The following is a 25,868-nucleotide window of genomic DNA, read 5'->3' on the forward strand; positions in this document are numbered from 1 at the left end:
ATTCCAATGGCCATAAGACATTACCGTTTAATGAGCACATTTCACCAGCACAGCAGACACCAAGCCTAACTCACCTGCTCATTCCTCACAACTCTCTCTCAGGGAGTTCATTTGAAAAAGAATGCTTTCATACGTGAGCGCACACGCACACAGAACCATGGCAAATACACAGTCCCCCAAAGTAGGCATTCTCTCAGAAATACAACTTAATAGCAACGTATTTTCTTCTCCACTACTATTTTTTAAAATTTATTAAAACTTAGGCATTTAACTTTGTAGTTTTTGAAGTTTTGTATTTTCAACTTACAAAAAACCGTCTCCTGCTTGCATCTATCTCTTCTTTTTTCTTGTTTAGCTTATTTTTCATTTCTATTTCATATAGTGAATTCTGTCGTTTTATCTCTTCAGCATCTTTTTCTTCAAGCTTTCTCCTTTGTTCTTTTTCTTCTTCATGTTCCTTTATTCTAAAGCAAAAACATAAGTATAACTGAAAGCTAAGTAAGAAAACTGGGTTCCATTTTAAAGCTTAAGGAAGAATTTGTGAATGTCTTTGGAGAAAAGATGAGACTTTAAAAAGCAGGACAGATCCAAACAATCCAGAACTGCCAATCCTCGCCTTCCTTCAAAATGTGTTTCATTCCTCACCAAAACGAGCTCTACACCAGATTCCAGTGTTCCTTATCCTTACTTAGAAAGGACACCATGCCTGGCTGTAACGGTTAATCTTGACTGTCAACTTGATTGGACTGAAAAGCACCAAGGCACACCTCTTCTCTCGGGGTGTTTGTGACGGTGTTTCCAGAGAGGATTAACTAGAGGGGGAAGACCCGCCCATCCCATAGGCTGGGGGAGGTATGGAATAAAAAGGGAAATCAGACAGTCAGCCCATGTAGGCTTGCATGCTTTGTCTCTCTCTTCTCTCTTCTCTCTCTCCTCTCTCTCTCTTTCTTGCTCTCCTCGTTGGCCACCATGATGTGAGCTGCACTGCTGCACCACACCCTGATTGAAACCTCTGAAACTGTGAGCCAGAATAAATTCTTCCTTGAGTTGTTTATGTCAGCTGTTTTGTCAGAGCAACAAAAGGCCGCATTGTGAAGGCCCCAAATCAGCACTTATCTAGACAGGTATGGTTCTTGAGCTTATGTAGATCTTGTTTAGCCCTCCTAGAAAAACAGGAGGGAATTCTATGGCTTTTCTGATTCAGATGGCAAGGCTGACAACACTATGTACCAAGAAAATCAGGGGAAGTATTACTCACACAAGGAGACTCCTGGGAGAGCTGGGCAAGTAGGTCTGGACTGGTTTATGCAACATGGAAGTGGGTTTGGACCTTTCTTATGGCTGAGTAGGGCTGGGGAAAATTTCTGTACACAGGAGACAGAAATTTTCCATTGGTGTCAAAGGAGGAAAGGGTGAATTGAGGAGAACTTAGCCTGTCCAGATGTGGGTACAAAGGGAACAAGAGGGTTGAGGCCTAAAAGGAAGTTGTAAGTCAAATGTAAAAAATGAAATCTGCCTTCTTATTCTAACAGACAAACTTGATTCTTGTAGAGACAATCCATGAGGCGCCACCACCTGGCTATTGCATAGACGCTTGACATTCACTATGCCTAAAACCAAATGCATTGTGTTCCTCTTCCCTTTTACTGGGGAGTGGAATGGTACTGGGGTTTGAACTCAGGACCTCACGCTTGAGAGGCAGGCACTCTACTACTTGAACTATGCCCCCAGCCTGATCTTCCTTTTCTAAATAGCCCTTTTTGGATCTCTTTTATTTTGTTGAATAGTAGCACCATCTTGTCAGTTGCCTATGATACAGACCTAAGAATTGTTCTTAACTCTTCTGTAATCCTCAGACCTCTTTGTTCAATTATCTAGTGATTATTTATTGAATTTCCACTATAATGATGAATAGACATGGTTCTTGCCCCGAGGAAGCCTACATTCTAGTGAGCGATACATGCAAACAAAGAAAATAGACAAATAACATAATTATAAATTGTGGTACTTATAAAGAAAATAAGAGACTAAGAACAGAATAACAATTGAGTTACTTAGATTATGCTGAGCAGAGCTGTCTCCTAAGAAAAGGAAGGTGTCTCTGAGCTGGGAGGAAGATAAAGAACAGGAGAGTAAAATTCCAGAAAGAAGAAAATGTACGTAAGAAGCACTGAGGCAAGGAAGTTCTGAGTAGGTGCTCAAGACCCTGGAAGATCAATGAGAAAGAGATGTAATAAGGAAATTAAAGGAGTGGTGGGAGAGAAGGTTGAAAAAAGAAGAGGCCACGTCACACAGGATCTTGCAGGACATGGTCAAGTTTCCATTTTACTTTAAATGAATGAAAAGTATTGAAGGGTTAAAGGCAGAAAAATACAGTCAATTTTCATTTTAACAGAATCTCTGTAGATGAACAATGAAGGATTGTGGATTAAGAAAGGATGTGGGGCTGATTAAGGGGCTGCTTCAATGATTCGGGGACTCTGGAGGAAGGTTTAGACTAAGATGACAGCAACAAACTCAAAATTTCTGCAGAAAAAAAATCACTATCAAGTGCTGACAGATTTGGCATGGGAGTAAGAAAATGAGGAGTCCAGGTGGATTACTAAGTTTCTGGTTTGAACACCTGGGTAGATAAGGATGCCACTGGCAAGTCCACTGCAGGGAATCAATTATTCTCCATTAGACTTTTTTTGTTTGTTTTTTTGCTGTACCGTGGCTTGAACTTAGGGCCTACATCTTGAGCCACTCCACCAGCCCTTTTTGCATTAGGTATTTTTAAGATAGGGTCTCGCAAACTATTTGCCCAGGCTGGCTTCGAACCACAATCTTCCTGATCTTGGCCTCCTGAGTAGCTAGGATTATAGGCGTGAGTCACCAGCTCCTGGCTCATTAGACACTTTGAGATACTTAGGAGACACTGAAGTGGAGATATGAAGGCAGCTGGGTATGTGAGGCTGGGGCTCATGGCAGTGGCCTCAAATTATCAGATTTGGGGTGGTATGTTAAGACTATAAAATGATACAACCACCCAAATGGTCTTCTCTCTTTCCATCCTCTCCATCAATGATCTTATCCAGGGGAAAGTGGTGCAAACTACCCATGATTTTTTCCTTTTTTGGGGATTAATAGGCAGTCATTAATTTTATTAGTCTATTATTAGACTATTTATTAGTATATTATTACTCATTATTAGTCTACTATTTTATTAATTTTTCTTAAGCAAAGTCTATGAGCCTCTTCCCAGAGAACCATTTAACTATCTGTAGAAGGACCAGAGCTATGAAGTGCCAACAGATACTCTGCTGTTTCTTTCCAATATGTATGTTTAAGGTTCTTGGTAGAATCAAGAAATATTTTACACAACCACAAGGGAAATTCCTGGGCAGTACTTGCCTATACAATCTATAGGGCACATGAAAAGAGCCTTACCTTTTAGTATCCTGCAATTTCCATTTCTTTTGCTTTTTATGGACTCATCACTAATCCTACTGCAAAATATTCCTATTGTACAGTAATACAATCCTAAATTCTACAAAACTGATGCATGAATCAACACTCAACAGAACACAACTTGGTAATCATTTCACAAATTCATAAACTTAAAAAAGTATAATAGTATATTTATATTGTCCTCTTCTTTCAATTACTGTGTTAGGACTCAAACCTGGAGCTTTGTGCATGCGAGGCAAGGACTCTACCAGTGGGCTACATTCCCAGCCCAGTAAACTGTTATAGAAGCCTGAGTCTGACCCGGAACCTCTCTCTGGCTTTCTGTCACAATGTGATCTCTCACTTTAATACATGTTCCCACAGTTGTGACACCAGCTGCCATGAGGTCTTCACTACAGTTGAGCCAATGCTGGTGCCATGCCTTTGAATCTATAAAACAATGAGCTAAATAAACCTCCTTAATTTATAAAGTTACCCAGTCTCAGGTATTTTATTATAGTAACAAAAAAACCACACTAGTACATTTCCTCTCCAAGTTCCCCACAATGCAACAAATATAATGGGGGAATTTCTATACCATTATAAGAAACTAAAGCCAGGTCTTAACCCACATATTTGAACTCTCAAGAGATTTCAGGGGAAAGTAGGACAGTTAAGGATGCAGTAGTTAAAAAAAAAAAAAAAAAAAAAGGATGCAGTAAGAATAAGTAACACTTGGCCAGCACCCAGAAGGACAGAGCCCACTGTGAGGACTAAGGTAATTTACACTAACCCCAAATCTTGGTGAACATTTTCTAGACTGCACTGAAGATACATCAAAGAAACTAGACAAATCCTAAACCTACTTGGACCTCTAAACGATTGTCCAGCACCCTAGGAAAAGGGAATCCTTTGAGCCAAACACAGCTTACATACAAGGATCCCTTGGGCGGGTAGCCTGTAAGGGTGCCAGCACTTGCCAGGTAGCTTGCTGGAGAGCTACCTTTCATTTTCTCTGAACTACAGTATGAAAAGAGAGACTTTGCATGGTGTGGAAGGGGAATGGGATTTGAAGTCAGGGGCCTCTTGCTTGCTAAGGATGCAAATGCTTTAACTTTCTGTGGTAGATCAGACTCCTGGTCAAGAAAGGTCCAGCTCTCCCACCTCATTTCTACAGCAGTCTGCTTCTCTGTTCCGTTCTGTTGGGTTTGACCATGTTTTTTTTGTGCTGGTCCCCTTGCATCTATGTCAGTGCCGTGTGGTAAGTCTACCCTGGGCAGCTGCTTTGTCTCGGACCTCAGAATGAACACACGTGGAATGGACCAGAACTCTCCCATGGCAAGGAGCAGCAAAGCTGCCCAGCTGAGTCCAGCCTAGACAGGCCAACCCCAGCCAACCAGCAAATGCATGAGAAATAACCACATTAATAGCGACCAACTCATAAGCTTGGTGAGGGAGGAACAGTGAGCTTTGCTTTTGTTTTTTTGAGACAGGGTCTTGTCTTACTTCCAATTCATTTATCCTCCTGCCTCTTTCTCCAGAGTCCTGGATTACAGCAGTGTGCTATCACTCACAGCTCTAAAGGATTTTTAACTCCTTGTTTATGGTTCTTTTGTTTTTTGTTTTTTTGAGGTACTAGGGTTTGAAATCAGAGCCTAGGCAAGGGCTCTACCACTTAAGCCACACCCTAGCCTGAGCACAGATTCTGAAACCAGACTGTATGAGTTCAAGTTCAGCTCTGCCACTACCAGGTGTGTGATTTTACAGTTCTTTTGTTTTATTTTGTACTGCTGGAGAGTGAACCCAGTACCTGGCACATGCTAGGCAATGTTCCACTGCTGAGCTACGTCCTCAGCCTTTGTACTTCTTCTAAGTATTTGAACATGCATTACTTTCATAATCAGGAAAAAGCTATATCCATCATGAGAAAAGAGGAAGCCATAAAAAAGGTAACTTATGTGCACGTACTGTTTCAGATGATCTTTGGCAAGAGCTATTCTCTCTCTGTGTCGTTTTTCTGCTTTTTCTTGCTCTTCTTTGAAAGCCTTTGCAATGTTGACTTTCAATTGATCCTCCCATTTCTTATCTGATTTTATCCTACTCTTCTGGAATTCAATCTGGGCATCTCGCTCTTTCATAACTCTACTGAGAAGAAGTCCTGACTATAAAAAAAATGGCAGTATTTTAAGAAAATGGTGTGTAATTATGCATAGATTACAATTAATTATGCATGTCAAATGTATATAAAAAGAAAAGCAAAATAGTACATTAAAGTTTTTCACTCTTTCTGTTTGGTAAAACTGATATTGCTTTGCATTCTCAATAGCCTTTTTTCTTTCTCCTTGTTTGTATATTTCTTCTTCCACATCAAGATTTTGTCTCTCTGCCTCAATTTCTTCATCCCGCTTTTTTTTGGCTTTAAGTTTCTGTTCTTTCATCCCCTGTATAAAGACAAAAGCAATTTTTCTTTTTGCAGTATCAGGGATAAAATCCAGGGTCTTATGCATGCTAGGCAAGCACTCTACCACTGAGCTGCCCGACCAAAACCAATCTTTTGTTTTCATTTTTCAATTTAATTTTACCAAAATTTAACACTGTAATGCAACCATTTGAATTTTCATTATGAATTTTTTGTATCTGTGTAATTCATTAATAAAAATGAGGTTACACTTTTGAGCTAATTTTTTTAATTGAATTACTTAGGTAGGTAGCACATTTACATGGTTCAAAATCCAAAGTATTATAGAAGTATACAGTGAATTCTCCCTCCAACCCTAAATTCCACCTCCAATCTCTCATTCTAAAATAATCACTACTATTAGTTTCTATATTTTCTTCCAAAGATACTTGTTATAGTTATATAACTAATATGTATCTTACTGCTTTTGTTACTTCAAAAAAAAAAACCAGTTGGACTGGGGGCATGGCTCAAGTGAGTTAGGTAAAGATTTTTTTAAATAAGCTGGGCATGGTGGCACACACCTATAATCCCAGCACTTGGAGGCTAAGACAAGAAGATCACAAGTTTGAGGCTAGCCTGAGCTAAACGCATTAGAGTTCAAGGCTAGCCTGAGCTACATAGTGAGACACTGTCTCCAAAAAACCCCTAAGGTTTGGGGGTGTAGCTCAGTGGCAAAGTGCTGGCCTAGCATGTACAAGGCCTTGTGTTTGAGCCCCCAGCACTGAGAGTAGGGAAAGAGGGAACCATTTCTGAGATAAGCCTTTAAAGAATGACCCACCTCAGAAAAACTGATAAACTAGATTTCACTAAGATTCAAAGCTTCTGCGATCAGCCAGACATGGTGTTGCGTGTCTATAGTCCCAGTGACTGGGGAGGCAGAGACGAAACAATCAATTAAGTCCACAAGTTTGAGACCAGTTTGGGCAACACAGTGAGACTTTATCTCAAAAAACAAGCTGGGTGCAGTGGCTCATGCCTGTGATCCTAGCTACTAAGAAGGCAGAGATTGGGAGGATCACAGTTCAAGGCCTGCCTAGGCAAAAAACAATTCTCGAGACCCCCCCATCTCAACTAATAAAAGCTGGGCGCCTATCATCCCAGCTACTCAGGTAGCTTAAATAGGAGAATTGTGGTCCAGGCCACCCTAGGCATAAACACAAGACCTTTTGCTTTAGATAACTAAAGCTAAAAAGGATTGGGGGCATGGCTCAAATGGAAAAGCACCTACCTGGTAAGAACAAGGCCCTGAGTTCAAACCCTAGTACCACCAAATGAACAAATGAACACATAAACAAACCTGTTTTTCAAAAGGCAAGGTAAGGAAATGAAAAGTGAATATATACATTGGGAGGAACTGTTTTCAAATAAAATGCCTAATAAAGAACTTTTTTCTTTTGAGAGAGACTCTTACTTTCCTCCCCAGGGTGGCCTCAAACTCTCTATGTAACCCAGACTGGCCTTGAACTCAAGATCCTCCTGCCTCAGCCTTCTGAGTGCTGGGATTATAGATGTGACTACTATCCCTAGCCTCAGAATATATTTTTTAAATTCTCTAAACATAACAAGAAACAAACCTAATTTAAGCATGAAGAAAAATATGAGCAGACACTTTACCAAAGTAAATATACAGGTAGAAAATAAATTCATTAAAAGATATTCAACAATATTTGTAACTACAGAAATTCAAATTCAAGCTATAATGAAATAACTTCACATCTACTAGAATGTTTATAACTAAAAAGACTGATCACATCAACTGTTGGAGAGAATGTAGAGGAAATAGAACACTGATATTTGTGGGAATGCAAAATTACAATTGCTTTGGAAAACAGTGGGAAGTTGGCTGGGTGCTGGTGGCCCACAGCTGTAATCCTAGCTACTCAAGAGGCAAAGATCAAAAGGATCACAGTTTAAAGTCAACCCAGGCAAATAGTTCATGAGACCCTATCTCGAAAAAAACCCATCACAAAAAAAAAAAATAATAATAATAGGCTGGTGGAATGGTTCAAGGTATAGGCCCTGAGTTCAAACCCCAGTACCACAAAAAAAAAGTTGGAAGTTTCCTACAAAGTTACATATGTAGCCATCACTTGATTCAGCCATTCTACATCAGGAGATTCTACCCAAGAGAAATGGAAGCATATGTCTACATATAGACTTCTGTATTTGTAATACTGTATTTGAAATAGCCAAAAAAATGGAAACCACTCAAAATGTCAACACCTGGTTGTTGTCAAACCATCAAGTGACCAGATAAGTTGTAGTGTATCATACTATGGAATACTACACAGCAATAAAAATGAAGGAACACAACAACATGAATGAATCTCAAATAATTGTGCTGAATAAAAGCTATAACAATAAGAAGTAGATCGGTGGTGACCTATGGATGCGGGAGGATAGGATAGGGAGGAGTGAGAGTAAAATAGGAGGACATGAGGAAGTTGTTGGGTGATGAATATGTTCATTACTTTAATTGTAATGATGGTTTTGGGGTATATATACATGTGTCAAAACTTACAAAAAAATCACTTTAAATATGTAATTTATTGTATGTTACTAATACCTAAATAAAACTGTTGAAAATATGTTTCAATGCATTTATGACATTTTAGAGATAATATCGTAACAGAAATTTAAGAGATATTAAGAAATGAGTAAGTAGTAAATGCATGTGTACTCCTGGAAGATTAATACTTACTGCATATGTGTTAGTCCAGTGCTTTACCACATTTTGGGATTTGAAATGCAATTCTTTCTTTGCCTTTCTTTCTGCACGAAGAGCTGCTGCTTCTCTTGTCAACCTGTCGAGGCTGTCCTGAATCCTTTTCCATTCATTGTGTGGAATTATGGTGACCTGCCGGAGATCTACCTTGCTAGGTAGAAGAGGTGGATAGCAAATGTCATCTTCTTTGGAGTTCTTCTTTTCTAATAAAATTTAAAACATAATTATTAAAGACTTCCAGGAAGAGTTTAAGTGATTTTTTTCTCAGAAATTTCTGTATTGGCATCATACCTGGAATTTTAATATTTATTTATTTTTCTTATTATCTTAAGAACAGCTGAGATCACATGGAAAAAAAACATAAAGCCTTGAAATAAGAAGACACAGATTAAAATCCTTGCTTGGTCATTTCCTTTCTGTGTAAATTTGGGCAAGTCATGCAGCTTCCTGGAACCTTAGTATCCTCATCTTTAAGGATGACATCAATCATAACTACCCGACAGGTGGCTATAAAAGCATTTTCAAAGTTAACAGTTCACAAACAGATAACCTAGGGGATGTTCACCTTCAACCCCTTCCCCACTGAGCAGCACAATGCAATTTGGAGAATGGAATAAATTCTTGGGGTGGGTGTAATTAATTTGTGAATAATTGTAGCTCCTTTGCCAATAATTATTTTTCTAATAAACAAAGAAATAGGAGAAAAAGTTCTTCCTTGTTCTGAGAGAAACATCCCAGAGACTCTGAAGCTGGATATGCATAAGAAAGCAAGAAGGAGGGCTGGTTGAATGGCTCAAGTAGTAAAGTGCCTGCGTGCAAGTGTGAAGCCCTGAGTTAAAACCCCAGTACCACAAAAAAAAAAAAAAAAAAAAGCAAAATGGATAGGTTACCATCCAATGACCACAAAAGGAACAAGCCTTGAATAAAGCTGTTAGCATGAGCTACAAGGAGGAAACACAGGAAGAACGTAGGGCAATGCTGATCTCACTATGCTATTAATCAACCCAACCTGAAGTCTACAGTGACTGTTATGTGAGTAAGTTTCCTTATTTTTGAACATTACTGAGTTGGATATTCTAGTTTATTAACTCAAAAGCATCTTAAATTATACAGTGGAGCTCATTAATAGCTCTCGTCACGGAAGTGCTCCTACTCTTTTAACCAAATGATATTCTTAATTACTTATAATCAAACTCACTTGATCTAGTTTAAGCAGAAAAGGAATTTATTATGGGATATTAGGCATCCAGTGGAATCTCCTAGAAAGCCAGATTTGTCCTTAGCAGCTATACGTACAAAACATCACACAAACCTCATCAAAAGGTTCCAGTGAAGGCCTATGGCAACTGGCAATGGATAGACACCTCAAACTGCTCAATTTGCAATTTTCCCACTGGATATAGCTGAACCTTCACACTGCTGCCTTTGAAACTGGCACACTTTTGCTACCATTTTCTCTAGCAAATGGATTCAAAGTGCTGTTTGCTTCTTTATGTTGCTGTTTTCAGAATATAAATCTGGCATATGTAAAATTGCCTGGCTGAGTCTTGGTCCCATGCTTGCACCCTAGCTACAAGGGAGACGGAAAAAAAATGAATCCTGCCTTCTACCTTAAGGAGTTAGGGCTTATAAGAAAGGAAATTCACCAAAAACAGAAAGGTATTTGAATAATGATGCATGGGCCAAATATAACAGAGGTAGGTTAATGGACTGGGTAAGATTGGACTCTAGAGCCAGACTACTGGGCTTTTTCTATACATGCCACATATCGATATGTGAATCCAGACAAAATTATGTAACCCTTCTGAGTCTGTTTCCTTAACTGGAAACGGGTTATTACCAGTACGTACTTTAAAAGGCTGGTGTGATAATTAAATAAAGTAATATGCATACCTGGTACACAATATGTTCTCAATAAATATTTGCTATTATTATTTTTACTATTTTTGTTAGGAGAGGAAGAAATAGAGAGAAAAGCAGAAGGAAGAAAATCACAGGCTCTAGAATGAAAGATACTGAAAGAAAAGCTGTCAGGTTCAGTTAAGAGTCACCTTAGGGTTTGAATCAAGGCTGAGTGACGTGAGAAATTGGTTGCCAAACTGAAGTGAGTTTAGACACCATCTTGCCTACCAACTCTCTCTATATATGCAGAATAAAGTCAACCAAAACTGAGAAGTAATACAGTATTCTGGATCAAATTATATCTGAATTTTCAGGTATGTGAACCAACATATTCTACTACTATGAGTTACACTAAACACTTGCAACCCAAAAGTCCTGAACAATACATGCTTACTGCCTCGAAGAAAATTTCTTTTGTTTTACCTCAACTGGCTTAACTTGGTTTGCATTACTTGCAATCAGAGGCGACAAAACAACAACCTCTAGCCGGGTACCTGTGGCTCAAGCCTGTAATCCTAGTACTCAAGAGGCAGAGATCAGGAGGATTGAGATTTGAAGCCAGCTGGGTCAAATAGTTTGCAAGACACTATCATGAAAAAACCCATCACAGAAAAGGGTTTGTGGAGTGGCTCAAGATGTAGGCCCTGAGTTCAACCCCAGTACTATAAAACAAACAAACAAAAACAAAAAATGACCTCTAAGTTAAATCATCTATATTTTAACATATTAACATCTTCCTCTGACCCAAGAGTCATTCCAATTCTTTGGGGGATTTTTTTTTGATTGATTTAATTTTTTTTGTTTTTATTTTGATTGACACATAATAATTGTACACATTTATTGGATACAGTGTCATGTTTTGATCCAATTCTTTAAAATATGAAATCAAATGGAGAAAATTTAATTCACCAAACTTATAAAGGGCTTGGCAAACAGCCCATACTAGCAGAACTCCTCCCTATAAAGTATATAGTAGTGTATGGGCTTTGACAATGGTGGCAGGAAAGCAGGATGTCAGAAAGTTATGCGGTCAATATGTGGCATGTGAAATGTTATCATTTGCTGGTAAATGGATGGAACTGGAGAACATCATTCTGAGTGAGGTTAGCCTGGTCCAAAAGACCAAAAATTGTATGTTCTCCCTCATATGTGGACATTAGATCAAGGGCAAACACAACAAGGGGATTGGACTTGTCATGATAAAGCAAGAGCACACAAGGGAGGTATAAGGATAGGTAAGACACCTAAAAAACTAGATAGCATTTGTTGCCCTCAAAGCAGAGAAACTAAAGCAGATACTTTAAAGCAACTGAGGCCAATAGGAGAAGGGGACCAGGAACTAGAGAAAAGGTTAGATCAAAAAGAATTAACCTAGAAGGTAACACACATGCACAGGAAAGCAATGCGAGCCAACTCCCTGTATAGCTATCCTTATCTCAACCAGCAAAAACCCTTGTTCCTTCCTATTATTGCTTATAACTCTCTCTTCAACAAAATTAGAGATAAGGTCTAAATAGTTTCTGCTGGGTAGCGAGGGGGTGGGGGGGGAGAGGGAGGGGGCGGGGGGGGGTAAGGGAGGGCATGGGGGAAGGGGGGAGAAATGACCCAAACATTGTATGCACATATGAATAAAATAAAAATAAGAAAAAAAAATGTGGCATGTATAGAAAAAGCCCAGTAATCTGGCTCCACAGTTTAATCTTATCCACTGCATTTTACTACCTCTGTTATATTTGGCCCATGCATCATTATTCAAATACCTTTGTTTTTGGTGAATTTCCTTCCTTATAAGCCCTAACTTCTACCCTAAGGTAGAAGGCAGGATTCATTTTTTTCCATCTCCCTTGTAGTTAGGGTGCAAGCATGGGACCAAGACTCAGTGCACAATGTGATCCCTTCAGTAGAATAACTGCATTCATGATATTCTTTATCCAGGTAGATCTTTTCACGGACTCTAATTCAGGAATAGAATAAACAGAACAACCACAAAAGCAGGACTAGAACTGTTACCTATAAAGAAATAAGAAAAACTCCACAGAAAACTTTGTAAAGGCTTTTTACTATTTTGGGTCACTGAAGATAGGCCAAGTTCTCCTATGTTTTTGAGGATAAGAGCAGCCCTGATTGATGTCAGAACTACAATCCATGGGGTTGATGTGGCCTTTAGTTCTCTGATGCTAATCTTCTTTCCAGGATTCCTCCTTTATGATGGCTCCCATACAACTCCAGTAGAGGCTGTTAGAGAAGTTAAGGTAGGGAGAGCAGGCCACAGCTGGAAGATGGCTCAAGGGAGTAGAGGCAGATGGGCAAAGAGAACATAAATAGGTAGACTCTCAAGCATTGCATGGAGACAAAAGCAGTGGCCAGTGACCTAAACATATCTGAAGTCAGCCTATGTGCCTACCATTATTGACATTTTCTTTAGATTACAAAATCTTTTTATTAAGATATAATATATAGATCGTAAATTCACCAGTGTTAAAGGTTCCAGTCTGTGGTTTCTGATATATTCTTTTGTTTGTTTGTTTATTCATATGTGCATGCAATGTTTGGGTCATTTCTTCCCTCTTGCCCCCGCCTCCTCCCTTATATTCTTAAGGCTGTGCAGTTATCAGTACCATCTAGTTCCCGAACATGTTCATCACCCCAGAAGGAAACTGCACCCATTAGCAGTCCACTCCTCACAGCCCTCCTCATAGCACCTGCAAATAGTAACATGCACTCTGTCCATGGATTTGCCTATTCCAGACACTTCATACACATGGGATCATTTATGTCTGGTTGTTTCACTTAAAGTAGTAGTGTGTGCAAGGTTCATTCATGTTGTGGTATGGAGTCCCACAATTCTCAGTTCTGTTCAAGTGTATGCCCCACCTTGACCTACGGACTTCTCACTAGGCCCTGTTTTGTTTTGTTTTGTTTTGTTTTTGAGATAGGCTATTAAAGGCTGGCTTTGAGCTCAGGATGCTCCTTCCTCAGCCTCCAGAGGTATGTACCACTGCTCCTTGCGTAGGCCCTACCTCTTAACAGCCCAGAACACCTCCCAATCCCACCACACTGGAGACCAGGCCTTTAACACATGGCCCTTTGAGGAACACTAACTATATTCAAACTATAGAACCAATGAACTGCCAGACGCATAAGGTCTCCACTGCGTGAAAACCCACTAGGGTCCTCTGATCCTCAAGTGGGAGAACCTCTCTCTCTCAAGCTCTCTGGCTTTCTCTCCCCCTCTTTCCCTCCCTCCCTGGTTGGTGAAGGGGAGCTACTGCTACAGAAACTCCAGTAATGACATAAAGATAGTTCAGCTTCCCAAGGCTGCTGTTGTTACTGTGACAACAATAATACTTGGGAGTTTACAGACTTAAGAAACTGTTGTACCTGGGTTCTGGTTCCTCACACCTGTAATTCTACTACTTGGGAGGCTGAGATTGAAAGGATGGGGGCTGAAGGCCAGCCCAGGCAAATAATTTGTGAGACCCCCATTTCTAAAATAGCCAGAGCAAAATGGACTGGAGATGTGGCTCAAGCGGTAGAGCACCTTCTTTGCAAGCATGAAGCCCTGAGTTCAAATCACGGTCCCACCAAACAATAAAATAAGACACTACTGTAATTGAAATTGATAGCATTCTTTTTAAGTCTCACTTGCCTACTTATATGACAAAATAAAAATCTTGTAACAGGTCACATGAATTACATATTTTAAGTAGCTTAGAAAAAAAAACTCCAAAAAAACTTTTGATTTAGTGGGAAAGAGAGAACTGGGTCATTTCCAGTAGTAAAGACCACTCAGCAGATTTGAGCAGAGCCAAGAGTCTAAAGAGGTCATTGATATTTCCAATAGACATTCCAATTCAGTCTGTGAATAACAAAGCTTAAGCTTCCTCAGATTTCGGTCAACACCAGTCTGGGAGCTGCCACTGGCTGAGGATCTGACTAGCTGGTCAGTGAGGGGTCTCTAACTTTCTATGTTTTTTCCAAGCCTATTTCTGTAAACTTTCTCCTACGCTCCTACGTCCCTTTCCTTCTCCGCACCTTCACCCTAGGGCAAACCGTCTAACTTCCACCAAGTTCAGGGATGCTTACTGGGGATGCTTTGGACTCAGTGGAGCCCATGTCAAAAGGCATCGAAAGCCTTTTTTTGGTACCCTCACCTCTCACCCCATGCCTGGGGACCAGAAACGACCCTGCGCCGCAACAGGGAAAGTTAGCTTACCGGTGCCCTCCCTCGCCTGCCCAGAGCGCCGTCCAAACTGCACCAACATCCCCAACCAATTGCTCTGAAGCGTCCAGAGCTGGCTAGCAGACTAGCGCCAAGCGCAAGCCTCGCTGTTTGGTTGCTTAGCAACGCCGCCGGAAATGACACACGCCGTCGCCGAGATACGAAAAACGCGTCCCACCTCGGCGGCGGGTGGGAAGAGCGGAGACTGCGCCTGCGCGGAAAGCGGAGATGCGCGGAGCGGAGTGGAGTCGTGCGGCGCTCGGGGGGAGGCGTCGGGGCGAGGCCGGAGGACCGAACCCGCGGGAGGGAGCCGCTCGGACCCCCAACGGCTGTCGGCTGCTGACGCCGGGCCAGGGTCGGTGAGGAGGCCTCGGCCCCGGCCCGCCTGCTCGCCCTCCCGCACGGTCGCGCCCCACGGGGCTCGACCCCCAGCTAGTCCCGACGCCCACCTTGGGGTGGACCCGCAGGTGTGTGACCGGGCGAGGCCTAGCTGCTGAATGCGGCCCACACGCTCCTCGCGGTGGAATGCGGAAGACCAAGCCCCCCAGCTAGAGAAACCGAAACATACAGGCGATTTCTAAATTCTTTAATTTCTGAGGCATGGTCAGAGTTAGAGGGGCTGAGTTTTTTTTGAATCGGGATGTTAAAACTTGGATGTTGTCCCCAGAACATTCATATTAGAAGCTTTACGATATTTTAAACAGCTTGGTAAATAACTTATAGTAAGTTGAATGTGTTTGGGGAACCTGTCAGAGCTCCCCTGGCGCTTGGTTTCAAAAGACCTTTTTCTAACACATTGTTGTGCAAATGATTTCCTTACTAAGTAATTGACTCAGACACTTACACAATAGACACCAAGTTGCAGTAGCTCAGAATGAAAGCACCTGAGGTTTTTAATAACGAAAGTTCTAACACATACCTGTGCTGTTTTTCTTCAGGTTTTCTATCAGACGTTCCACTGTAATAATGCTGGTAAGTATGAAAGGATTAATAAAATATCTGTAGACATCTTAGTTTGTGCACATACAACACTGGCGGCTTTTTGGAAGCATAGTTTGAAACATGTCAAGAGCTGGGAAGAGTGCAAGATTTTGCCATATTTGCAGGCTCAGAATAGCCTGATATAGTTTTGTATAAGACACAAGACTCCTAAATCAAAATCAATTACAGCAGCAGCCAGAATGTCAGCAGTTTTGCTGTAGTTTCCCCAAGTCCCTGTTCACACAAGGTAATGCAGAGTGGGTGGGAAGTCATGTGGATGTGGAGTGTGTTGCATTACATTACAGGGACTGTGAGTTGAGGGAACCCAGATCTTTATTACAAGGACAACAAGCAAGCCTTTCAAGGTTCCTCACTTTACAGACATCCTTGACACAACAATCTAGAGCACAAGCAGTGAGTGCTTTGCGTATTAGATGTATAGAACCACTAAACACCATGGAGAATAATCTCCCAGCAAAAATCCTCTATGATTTTAACTAAATTACAAAAAGTATTGAATATCATAAGATTTGATGTTAGTAATTTATCTGTCTAATGTGGTCAGATATCATTTGACTTCAAACTCCTGGTTGCACCTGAAACCTATAGATCTTCACAGACAAGTTCATCTTGAGTTAGTTATTCTTCTTTGCCTCCCACTCCTGTTTTTCGTGGTAAATTTGAGAGGGTAGCGCTTCCACCTGAAACAGTTTGTTTTTCTTCAGATGATTTTTTTTCTTTTTTTACAAAATCATTAGGGAAAAAAACTACAGTTGAACAACTTACAATCTTACCACTGTACATACATTATTTTTTAAAACGAAAATGGGATTATACTGTAAATGCTATTTCATGACTTCCTTGAATAAACTGAACAGATTGTCTTAGCTTTCAGTGGCTGAATAAATATTCTATTGTATGAGTATCACACAGATTATTTAATTGATCCCCAATTCATGAATATCTGTAGTTTCTAGTTTTCATTACTGTGAAAAGCACATAGGCTGATGTTACACCATGAAAACGTTGCAGGTATACCAGGTAGACACTGTGCTTTTTTTTTTTTTTTCATTTTTCTTTTATTATTCATATGTGCATACAAGGCTTGGTTCATTTCTCGCCCCCGCCCCCTCCCTTACCACCCACTCCGCCCCCTCCTTCTCCCCCCCTCCTCAATACCCTGCAGAAACTATTTTGCCCTTATTTCTAATTTTGTTGTTGAGAGTATAAGCAATAATAGGAAGGAACAAGGGTTTTTGCTGGTTGAGATAAGGATAGCTATACAGGGCATTGACTCACATTGATTTCCTGTGCGTGGGTGTTACCTTCTAGGTTAATTCTTTTTGATCTAACCTTTTCTCTAGTACCTGTTCCCCTTCTCCTATTGGCCTCAGTTGCTTTAAGGTATCTGCTTTAGTTTCTCTGCGTTAAGGGCAACAAATGCTAGCTAGTTTTTTAGGTGTCTTACCTATCCTCACCCCTCCCTTGTGTGCTCTCGCTTTTATCATGTGCTCAAAGTCCAATCCCCTTGTTGTGTTTGCCCTTGATCTAATGTCCACATATGAGGGAGAACATATGATTTTTGGTCTTTTGAGCCAGGCTAACCTCACTCAGAATGATGTTCTCCAATTCCATCCATTTACCAGCGAATGATATTTCGTTCTTCATGGCTGCATAAAATTCCATTGTGTATAGATACCACATTTTCTTAATCCATTCGTCAGTGCTGGGGCATCTTGGCTGTTTCCATAACTTGGCTATTGTGAATAGTGCCACAATAAACATGGATGTGCAGGTGCCTCTGGAGTAACAGTCTTTTGGGTATATCCCCAAGAGTGGTATTGCTGGATCAAATGGTAGATCGATGTCCAGCTTTTTAAGTAGCCTCCAAATTTTTTTCCAGAGTGGTTGTACTAGTCTACATTCCCACCAACAGTGTAAGAGGGTTCCTTTTTCCCCGCATCCTCGCCAACACCTGTTGTTGGTGGTGTTGTTGATGATGGCTATTCTAATAGGGGTGAGGTGGAATCTTAGCGTGGTTTTAATTTGCATTTCCTTTATTGCTAGAGATGGTGAGCATTTTTTCATGTGTTTTCTGGCCATTTGAATTTCTTCTTTTGAGAAAGTTCTGTTTAGTTCACGTGCCCATTTCTTTATTGGTTCATTAGTTTTGGGAGAATTTAGTTTTTTAAGTTCCCTGTATATTCTGGTTATCAGTCCTTTGTCTGATGTATAGTTGGCAAATATTTTCTCCCACTCTGTGGGTGTTCTCTTCAGTTTAGAGACCATTTCTTTTGATGAACAGAAGCTTTTTAGTTTTATGAGGTCCCATTTATCTATGCTATCTCTTAGTTGCTGAGCTGCTGGGGTTTCATTGAGAAAGTTCTTACCTATACCTACTAACTCCAGAGTATTTCCTACTCTTTCTTGTATCAACTTAAGAGTTTGGGGTCTGATATTAAGATCCTTGATCCATTTTGAGTTAATCTTGCTATAGGGTGATATACATGGATCTAGTTTCAGTTTTTTGCAGACTGCTAACCAGTTTCCCAGCAGTTTTTGTTGAAGAGGCTGCTATTTCTCCATCGTGTATTTTTAGCTCCTTTGTCAAAGATAAGTTGCTTATAGTTGTGTGGCTTCATATCTGGATCCTCTATTCTGTTCCACTGGTCTTCATGTCTGTTTTTGTGCCAGTACCATGCTGTTTTTATTGTTATTGCTTTGTAATATAGTTTGAAGTCAGGTATTGTGATACCTCCTGCATTGTTCTTTTGACTGAGTATTGCCTTGGCTATTCGTGGCCTCTTGTGTTTCCATATAAATTTAACAGTAGATTTTTCAATCTCTTTAATGAATGTCATTGGAATTTTGATGGGAATTGCATTAAACATGTAGATTACTTTTGGGAGTATCGACATTTTTACTATGTTGATTCTACCAATCCACGAGCATGGGAGATCTCTCCACTTTCTATAGTCTTCCTCAATCTCTTTCTTCAGAAGTGTACAGTTTTCCTTGTAGAGGTCTTTCACATCTTTTGTTAGGTTTACACCTAGGTATTTGATTTTGTTTGAGGCTATTGTAAATGGAATTGTTTTCATACATTCTTTTTCCGTTTGCTCATTGTTAGTGTATAGAAATGCTAATGATTTTTCTATGTTGATTTTATATCCTGCTACCTTGCTGTAGCTATTGATGATGTCTAGAAGCTTCTGAGTAGAGTTTTTTGGGTCTTTAAGGTATAGGATCATGTCGTCTGCAAATATGGATATTTTGACAGTTTCTTTACCTATTTGTATTCCTTTTATTCCTTCTTCTTGCCTAATTGCTCTGGCTAACAATTCTAGTACTATGTTGAATAGGAGTGGAGATAGTGGGCATCCTTGTCTGGTTCTTGATTTTAGAGGGAATGGTTTTAATTTTTCTCCGTTAAGTATAATGCTGGCTGTAGGTTTGTCATATATAGCTTTTATAATGTTGAGGAACTTTCCTTCTATTCCTAGTTTTCTTAGAGCTTTTATCATGAAATGATGTTGGATCTTATCAAAGGCTTTTTCTGCATCTATTGAGATGATCAAGTGGTTTTTGTCTTTGCTTCTGTTAATGTGGTTTATTAACGTTTATTGATTTTCGTATGTTGAACCACCCCTGCATCCCTGGGATGAAGCCTACTTGGTCGTGGTGAATAATCTTTTTGATGTGTTGCTGAATTCGGTTTGCAATTATTTTGTTGAGGATTTTTGCATCAACGTTCATTAAGGAGATTGGCCTATAGTTCTCCTTTTTGGAGGTGTCTTTGCCTGGTTTTGGGATAAGTGTAATACTGGCTTCATAAAATGTGTTTGGCAGTTTTCCTTCCCTTTCTATTTCGTGGAACAGTTTAAGGAGGGTTGGTATCAGTTCTTCTTTAAAGGTCTGATAGAATTCAGCAGAGAATCCATCAGGTCCTGGACTTTTCTTTTTTGGGAGACTCTTGATTGCTGCTTCAATTTCATTTTGTGTTATAGGTCTATTCAGGTGATTAATTTCCTCTTGGTTCAGTTTTGGATGATCATATGTATCTAGAAATCTGTCCATTTCTTTTAGATTTTCAAATTTATTTGAATATAGGTTCTCAAAGTAGTCTCTGATGATTTCCGACACTGTGCTTTTGAAGAGAATAGTTAGTAACTTTTTGCAATTTTAACAAAAGGGTTTCAGAATAGACTTACATTATTAGAATTAAATCTGTATTCATTTAAGTTTGGAGGCAATTTTGTTTCAAGTACATCACTCAGTCTCTGAGTTTTTGTTATTTTGAGACTGACTCTTCTATAGCCCAGGCTACCCTCAAACTCACCAACCTTCTGAGATTATAGGCATTTTCCACAACACCTGGCTTCTGAATGTTTATTGACAATAAAATGTGGTATTTCCCTATTATTTAACAAGGAAAAATAAAAACTGGAACCTGCAAATCTCAGTCAACTAAACACTTGGGATTTTATCCACTGGATTAAAAACTTATTTTCACATGACATTCCCTGTTTTATATTTATTTCAGGTAACTCATGTAATCAAATTTTTATTTCTCTCATTATCAATGGGTGTTTTTTGATAGAAGAAAAATAGCATAATTAGAAAACAAATTTTAAACTTTTAAAATACTTTTATTAATTTTAGGTGTTAAGAAGTTTCCATTCCTTTGCTCCAAATCAGAAGACATTGGTCTTTGCATACAGAATTGGAGTAATGTTTAAAAATAATTGTCAGCTGATTGGTGTTTGAGACTGAAGATTGTCATGACTGTCTAACCTAAGCTCTATGCTGATTTAAGATTAATTGTATGGAAAATATTAATTTGGGTAAGTATTTTTAATCGTGGTATTTGTTGAATGAAGAGAAAAGACATGTAGAAAAAGATTTTTAAAAATAAGAAAAACATAGTCAACCCTTTATACTGTAGATATATGGTTCCAAGGAGACTGCCACTGAGGAAGAACCATGAGTGCTCAGAATGTTTAGAACTCAGTGCTGTGCCGTGGATGCTTGACTTATTTTTCCCATAATGCTGGCTGACTTCCACTAAAGCGATGCCACCTTTCAACAAATCTAAAATTTTCACTTTACCACTTACATTAAGCACATTAATTTTTACCTTGTTTTTTGGGGTATCATTTGCTTTTGGAGAGGCATATTGTCAGAAAATTAAGGTCAGAAAAACATTCAGAAGATCACGCAACAATTTAAACACAACTGACAGTAATGAGGGACTGACTGAGCTCCATCCACATCAACTGAGCTACATATTGCTCACACAGGAATTTGGTTTTTGTGGGGGGTAGTACTGGGGTTTGAACTCAGAAGTACCACTTGAGCCACTCCATCAACCCTTTTTTTGTGTTGGATATTTTCAGGATAGAATCTCCAAAACTATTTGCCCAGGCTGGCTTCGAACCATGATCCTTCTGATCTCTTCCTCCTGAGTAGCTAGGGTTACAGGCGTGAGCCACTAGCACCTAGCCAAGCAGGAATTTAAAATCTATGTTTTTTGAAATTTCTTTGACTTTCACAAAATTTGTTTGACTGTGCCTCGTCAAAACCATATGTACTAAATCTTATGAATGAGGCAGGCTTACCGTACTCAGATCAGCATTAAAACTGTGTGGATTTCAGTCTTGTACTATTTTGAAAATAAAAGTTTGGGAATTTGGGTAATTTGTGGCAAACTAAACCTGAGCTTGAAGCAGTTTTCATCCCACAATGGATTGTTTGAAACATTTTCTGCAGTCCTGGGGATCTAACCCAGAGCTTTACATATGCTAGGCAAGTGCTATACATCTGAGCTACATCCCAAGGCCTAGAAAAAAAAATTATAAATTACACATTCAAAATGCTCATAAAACATAATCATAATCATGGTTAACATTCCTAAAACCTGCTGGACTTTCTGTAACAAGTGTGGTAGGCACCAACCTTACAAAGTGACGCAGTACTGGAAGGAAGAGGATTCTCTGTGTGCCCAGGGAAACGGTATTATGGCAGGAATAGAATGGCTGTGTTGGGCAAACTAAGCTGATTTTCCACAGAAAAAGCTAACACTACAAAGAAAATTGTGCTGAGACTTGAGTGAGTTGAGCCCAATTGCAGATCTAAGAGAATGTTGGCTGTTAAGAGATGCAAGCGTTTTTAACTGGGAGGAGATAAGAAGAGAAAGGGGCAAGTGATCCAGTTCTAAGCTCCATCTTTTGTTTTTTTTATGAAGAAGATAAAGTGAGGTCAATCTTTAAAAAAATGTGCTTAGGTATACACTAATGTGATCATTACTGCTATTGTGCTTTATTGCTATTTTTTACATTGTTTCCATGGGAAAGTGAATTTTGCAGTTATGTCTCTGGAAGCCAGTCAGAAAAACCTGGATTGAGCATTTACAAATACAAGGATCCAGAATATTGGAGAATACTTGATATTATGTACCATTTAAATTCACACAACCACAGATATTCTTCTAGGTTATTTATTCTCTAGATATTCTAAATTGAGAGACAAAGAATATTTACTCTTATCATATATCAAGGGTGTTATTCTGTCTTCAGTACTAAATATCTTTTGTCATAAGTTGGAAAATACATTTGGTTAGATGCCATGCTATATTTTCCATTTTTATTTAATCTTTTTCTTATTGGTCAAGTTCTCCACTTTTATTTTTAGGATTTCTGGCTAAAACCTTGGAAGAGTTGTAAAAAAGACCACAAATGTTACTTTGAGACTAATATTTTATGTAATTAAGCACCTTTTCATCAAAGTGACCTACTTAATATTTATTTTTAAAGTAGTAGTCTTTAATATCCTATTTTTTAGGCACTGGGATGATGTACTTAAAAGCATGAACTCTGGAACCTGACTGACCTGAATCTAGAATTCCAGCTCTAGTACTTAACTACTTTCATCTCCAGATTATACATCTTTAAGATGAGGATGTTCATTTTTACTTAACAGGATCTGAAAATTAAATGAGATGATGATCTTTGTGAAGTTCTTAGTCCAGTGCCTGACATACAGTGATCTTTCAAATATATTTGCTACTCTTTTTTTTTAACAGCTTTTCTGGGTATTCTGTATGTTCTCTCTCTCTTTCTCTCAGTACTGGAATTTGAACTCAGATCTCACACTTGCTAGGCAGGTACTTTACCACTTGAGCCAAGTTCCCAGCCCCCCCTTTTCTTGATACTTATAATTAATGACCTTTATCTTCTAATGAACACAAAAACTTATTTGTTGCATCCTAAGTAATGTAATTACTCAGGTACATTCAGATTATTTGGTACTACAAGGATAAACTATCTAGAGAAGATACAAATATGTGAAAAGCCTAACAGTTATTATAGTTTGGAAGAATTGACCTCCAAATCTCAAGTAATTGTTTTAGAATTTCAAGTATAACATTAATCAGTTGCTTAGTTATTGGTATGTAGACATCGATTTCAAGCTAAAAAGCCCTCTTTAAAAATTATTTTCTATTTTATAAGCTCATATGCTACATTAAAATTTTCAGAATTTAGTTAGTATATAGAGTATCCATATTGTATATGACCTATTACTTAATTTGTGGGGTAATATAAATGTTATAAACTAATAAAAGAAATATGGCTGTGATTGATAATTTAAAGGTAATATGATTAACCTGCATTTTTCTTAGTAACTTTTATAAGTTTGATTATAAGAGCTTCTTTTATTACTTCTCTTTCTGGATAGTTCAGTGGTTTCACTGTGAGTACTATAAAAGAATCACCCCCACAGGAACACAATGATAATATGAATGTCCTTAGATATTTTGTTTTCCATCCACTTAAAATACTTAGATCTGAACTTTGCTTCCAAGGAAAAAGGGCTTAAGTGGTGGTTCTAACTGCTTAATCACTAGGTTATAGCCTTCCTTATAGCAGGTTAACATTTACTTCTGGTTTTAAATAATTATTAATACAGAATGTTTGGGGGAACATTTCTTATTTTTCAGGGTAACCCAAAGCTATTTCTGGAACCATGAAAATTTTGTTGGTATTTGACTTCGACAATACAATCATAGATGACAATAGTGACACCTGGATTGTACAGTGTGCTCCAGACAAAAAGCTCCCTATTGAACTACAAGATTCTTATCAAAAAGGACTTTGGACAGAATTTATGGGCAGAGTCTTTAAGTATTTGGGAGAGGAAGGTGTAAGAGAAGATGAAATGAAGGAAGCAATGACATCAATGCCTTTCACTCCGGGGATGGTAGAACTTTTCAACTTTATAAGAAAGAATAAGGATAAATTTGACTGTATCATTATTTCAGATTCAAATTCAGTCTTCATAGATTGGGTTTTGGAAGCTGGAAATTTTCATGATGTGTTTGATAAAGTGTTTACAAATCCAGCAGCTTTTGATAGCAATGGTCATCTCACTGTGGAAAATTATCATGCTCATTCTTGCAACAGGTGCCCAAAGAATCTTTGCAAAAATGTAGTTTTGGTAGAATTTGTAAATAAGCAGTTACAACAGGGAGTGAATTATACACAAGTTGTTTACATAGGTGATGGTGGAAATGATCTCTGTCCAGTAACCTTTTTAAAGAAGAATGATGTTGCCATGCCACGGAAAGAATATACTTTACATAAAACTCTTTCCAGAATGTCTCAAAATTTTGAGCCTATGGAATCTTCTGTTGTAGTTTGGTCTTCAGGTATGGAAATAATTTCTCATTTACAATCTCTAATAAAGGAATAATATACCAACAGTTGAAATGTGTATTAAGGTTAGGTTCTTAACATAAAACTAAAATGCCAAATACTGATGGCTTTAAAAAAATTTTTTTTTCCCCCTCTCTCTTCAAAGAATTCCAGAAGTATTTCAAGACTGCTATGTTAACTCTATCAGCATCAGCACTTAGATTCCAATTGCTGTTCGAGCTGCAGCCCTCACAGCAATGTTCTGCCAGCCAGAAGCAGGGCAGTGGGAAAGGGTTAAATAATCCCTTAGGTTTAAGGATATTTCCCAGAAGTTGTACCCAACACTTCTATTTAAAATACCATTAGCCAAAACAGTCAGTGCCCCACCTACCTGCAACAAAGGATGGAAAATACAGCCTTCATGTGCCCAAGAAAAGTTGGCAATTAAGAGAATTGAGGTAGGTGCAACTGGTGATCTATAGTAAAGGTGGTGATTAGGTATATGTTTTTAATTTATTTCTGGAGAGAGTGGTCATGTTTTATTCTCTTAGATAATTATTTTTAAAGTGCATCCAGAGCCAGGCACCAGTGGCTTGTGCCTATAATCCTAGCTACTTGGGAGGATTGAGATTTGAGGCCAGCCTAGGTAAATAGTTCATAAGACCCCCATCTCCAAAATAACCAGAGCAAAATGGACTAGAGGTGTGGTTCAAGTGGTAAGAGTTCAAACCCCAGTCCCCGCCCACACCAAAAAAAAAGTGTATCTAGTAACATTAAGCTTTATCACATAAAAATAAGTTTCAAATTTATATAATGTCTTCCCAAATTAGTATTTTTTAAAGATAGGAATGCACCATTTGTTGGAGTTTTCATCAACTTGAGGCTTTCCTTTTGAAATGAAATATCAATGTTCTTCGAATATTTAAAGTTTATACCATAGTCATACATAATAACTAGAATTTTGTTTTTGTTTTGAAACAGGTCTTTGTAGCCCAGGCTGACCTCAAACTCCTGATCTTCCCCCCTCAATCTCCTGAGTAGCTGAGATTATAGATGTCTACCACCAGCCTGGCTTCCGTATCCTAATCAGTATACTATTTCTGTATTTAGTGCATTCTTAAGCAATATGATATATAATCTGTATGAATATTCAACATTTAAAAGATGCAAGATCTCAACTAATGATCCATGCTACTTTGTAGGTTCATGTTTTAGCCATAAATACTCATTAGGTACTAATATTAGGATTTTTTCCAAATTATGGAAATCTCCAGAAATAGAAATATTCAGTATAATTTAATGGAGAAAATTAGTATGCTACTATTTTTCTAAGTCATAAGTCTTTGTTTTGCCTTAATAGGTTAGATTATGCTAATGCACATCTACTGTTATGAATTATCATTTGTGTATATATTGAGGCCAATTACAAATTACAAATTATGTAACTGAAAAAAAAAA

The 25,868-nt window shown here is 38.7% G+C and overlaps 2 protein-coding genes across 5 annotated transcripts in view; one reads left to right on the plus strand and one right to left on the minus strand.

Annotated features, from left to right (window-relative positions):
* The window catches only part of Cfap210 (cilia and flagella associated protein 210), a 36,103-nt gene extending 21,250 nt beyond the window's left edge, over positions 1 to 14,853 (minus strand). For all 3 annotated transcript variants that reach the window (XM_074071057.1, XM_074071056.1, XM_074071058.1), the window contains exons 1-5: positions 14,734 to 14,853; positions 8,592 to 8,818; positions 5,697 to 5,870; positions 5,398 to 5,591; positions 308 to 464 (exon numbers count right to left, since the gene is read on the minus strand). In XM_074071057.1, coding sequence (XP_073927158.1) covers positions 308 to 464; positions 5,398 to 5,591; positions 5,697 to 5,870; positions 8,592 to 8,818; positions 14,734 to 14,782 — 801 coding nt within the window. In that variant the 5' untranslated portion in view covers positions 14,783 to 14,853. The remainder of the gene's footprint in view (positions 1 to 307; positions 465 to 5,397; positions 5,592 to 5,696; positions 5,871 to 8,591; positions 8,819 to 14,733) is intronic.
* Positions 14,854 to 14,938: 85 nt separating this feature from the next.
* Positions 14,939 to 24,476, plus strand: Phospho2 (phosphatase, orphan 2). 2 transcript variants are annotated; one of them, XM_074071059.1, is made up of 4 exons: positions 14,939 to 15,206; positions 15,678 to 15,711; positions 20,383 to 20,564; positions 23,717 to 24,476. In XM_074071059.1, exon 4 carries the CDS (start codon positions 23,743 to 23,745, stop codon positions 24,466 to 24,468), a length of 726 nt encoding a protein of 241 aa, XP_073927160.1. In that variant the 5' UTR covers positions 14,939 to 15,206; positions 15,678 to 15,711; positions 20,383 to 20,564; positions 23,717 to 23,742; the 3' UTR covers positions 24,469 to 24,476. The 2 variants fall into 2 exon arrangements, with proteins under 2 accessions (XP_073927160.1, XP_073927162.1); XM_074071061.1 differs by having other exon boundaries at positions 14,940 to 15,094.
* Positions 24,477 to 25,868: the final 1,392 nt, after the last annotated feature.

Source organism: Castor canadensis, chromosome 4 (genome assembly GCF_047511655.1).
Source record: "Castor canadensis chromosome 4, mCasCan1.hap1v2, whole genome shotgun sequence".
Lineage (NCBI taxonomy): Eukaryota > Metazoa > Chordata > Mammalia > Rodentia > Castoridae > Castor > Castor canadensis.

Coding starts and splice junctions, on each gene's coding strand:
- Phospho2 (XM_074071059.1), top strand. CDS start 23,743: ATGAAAATTTTGTTGGTATTTGACTTCGACAATACAATCATAGATGAC.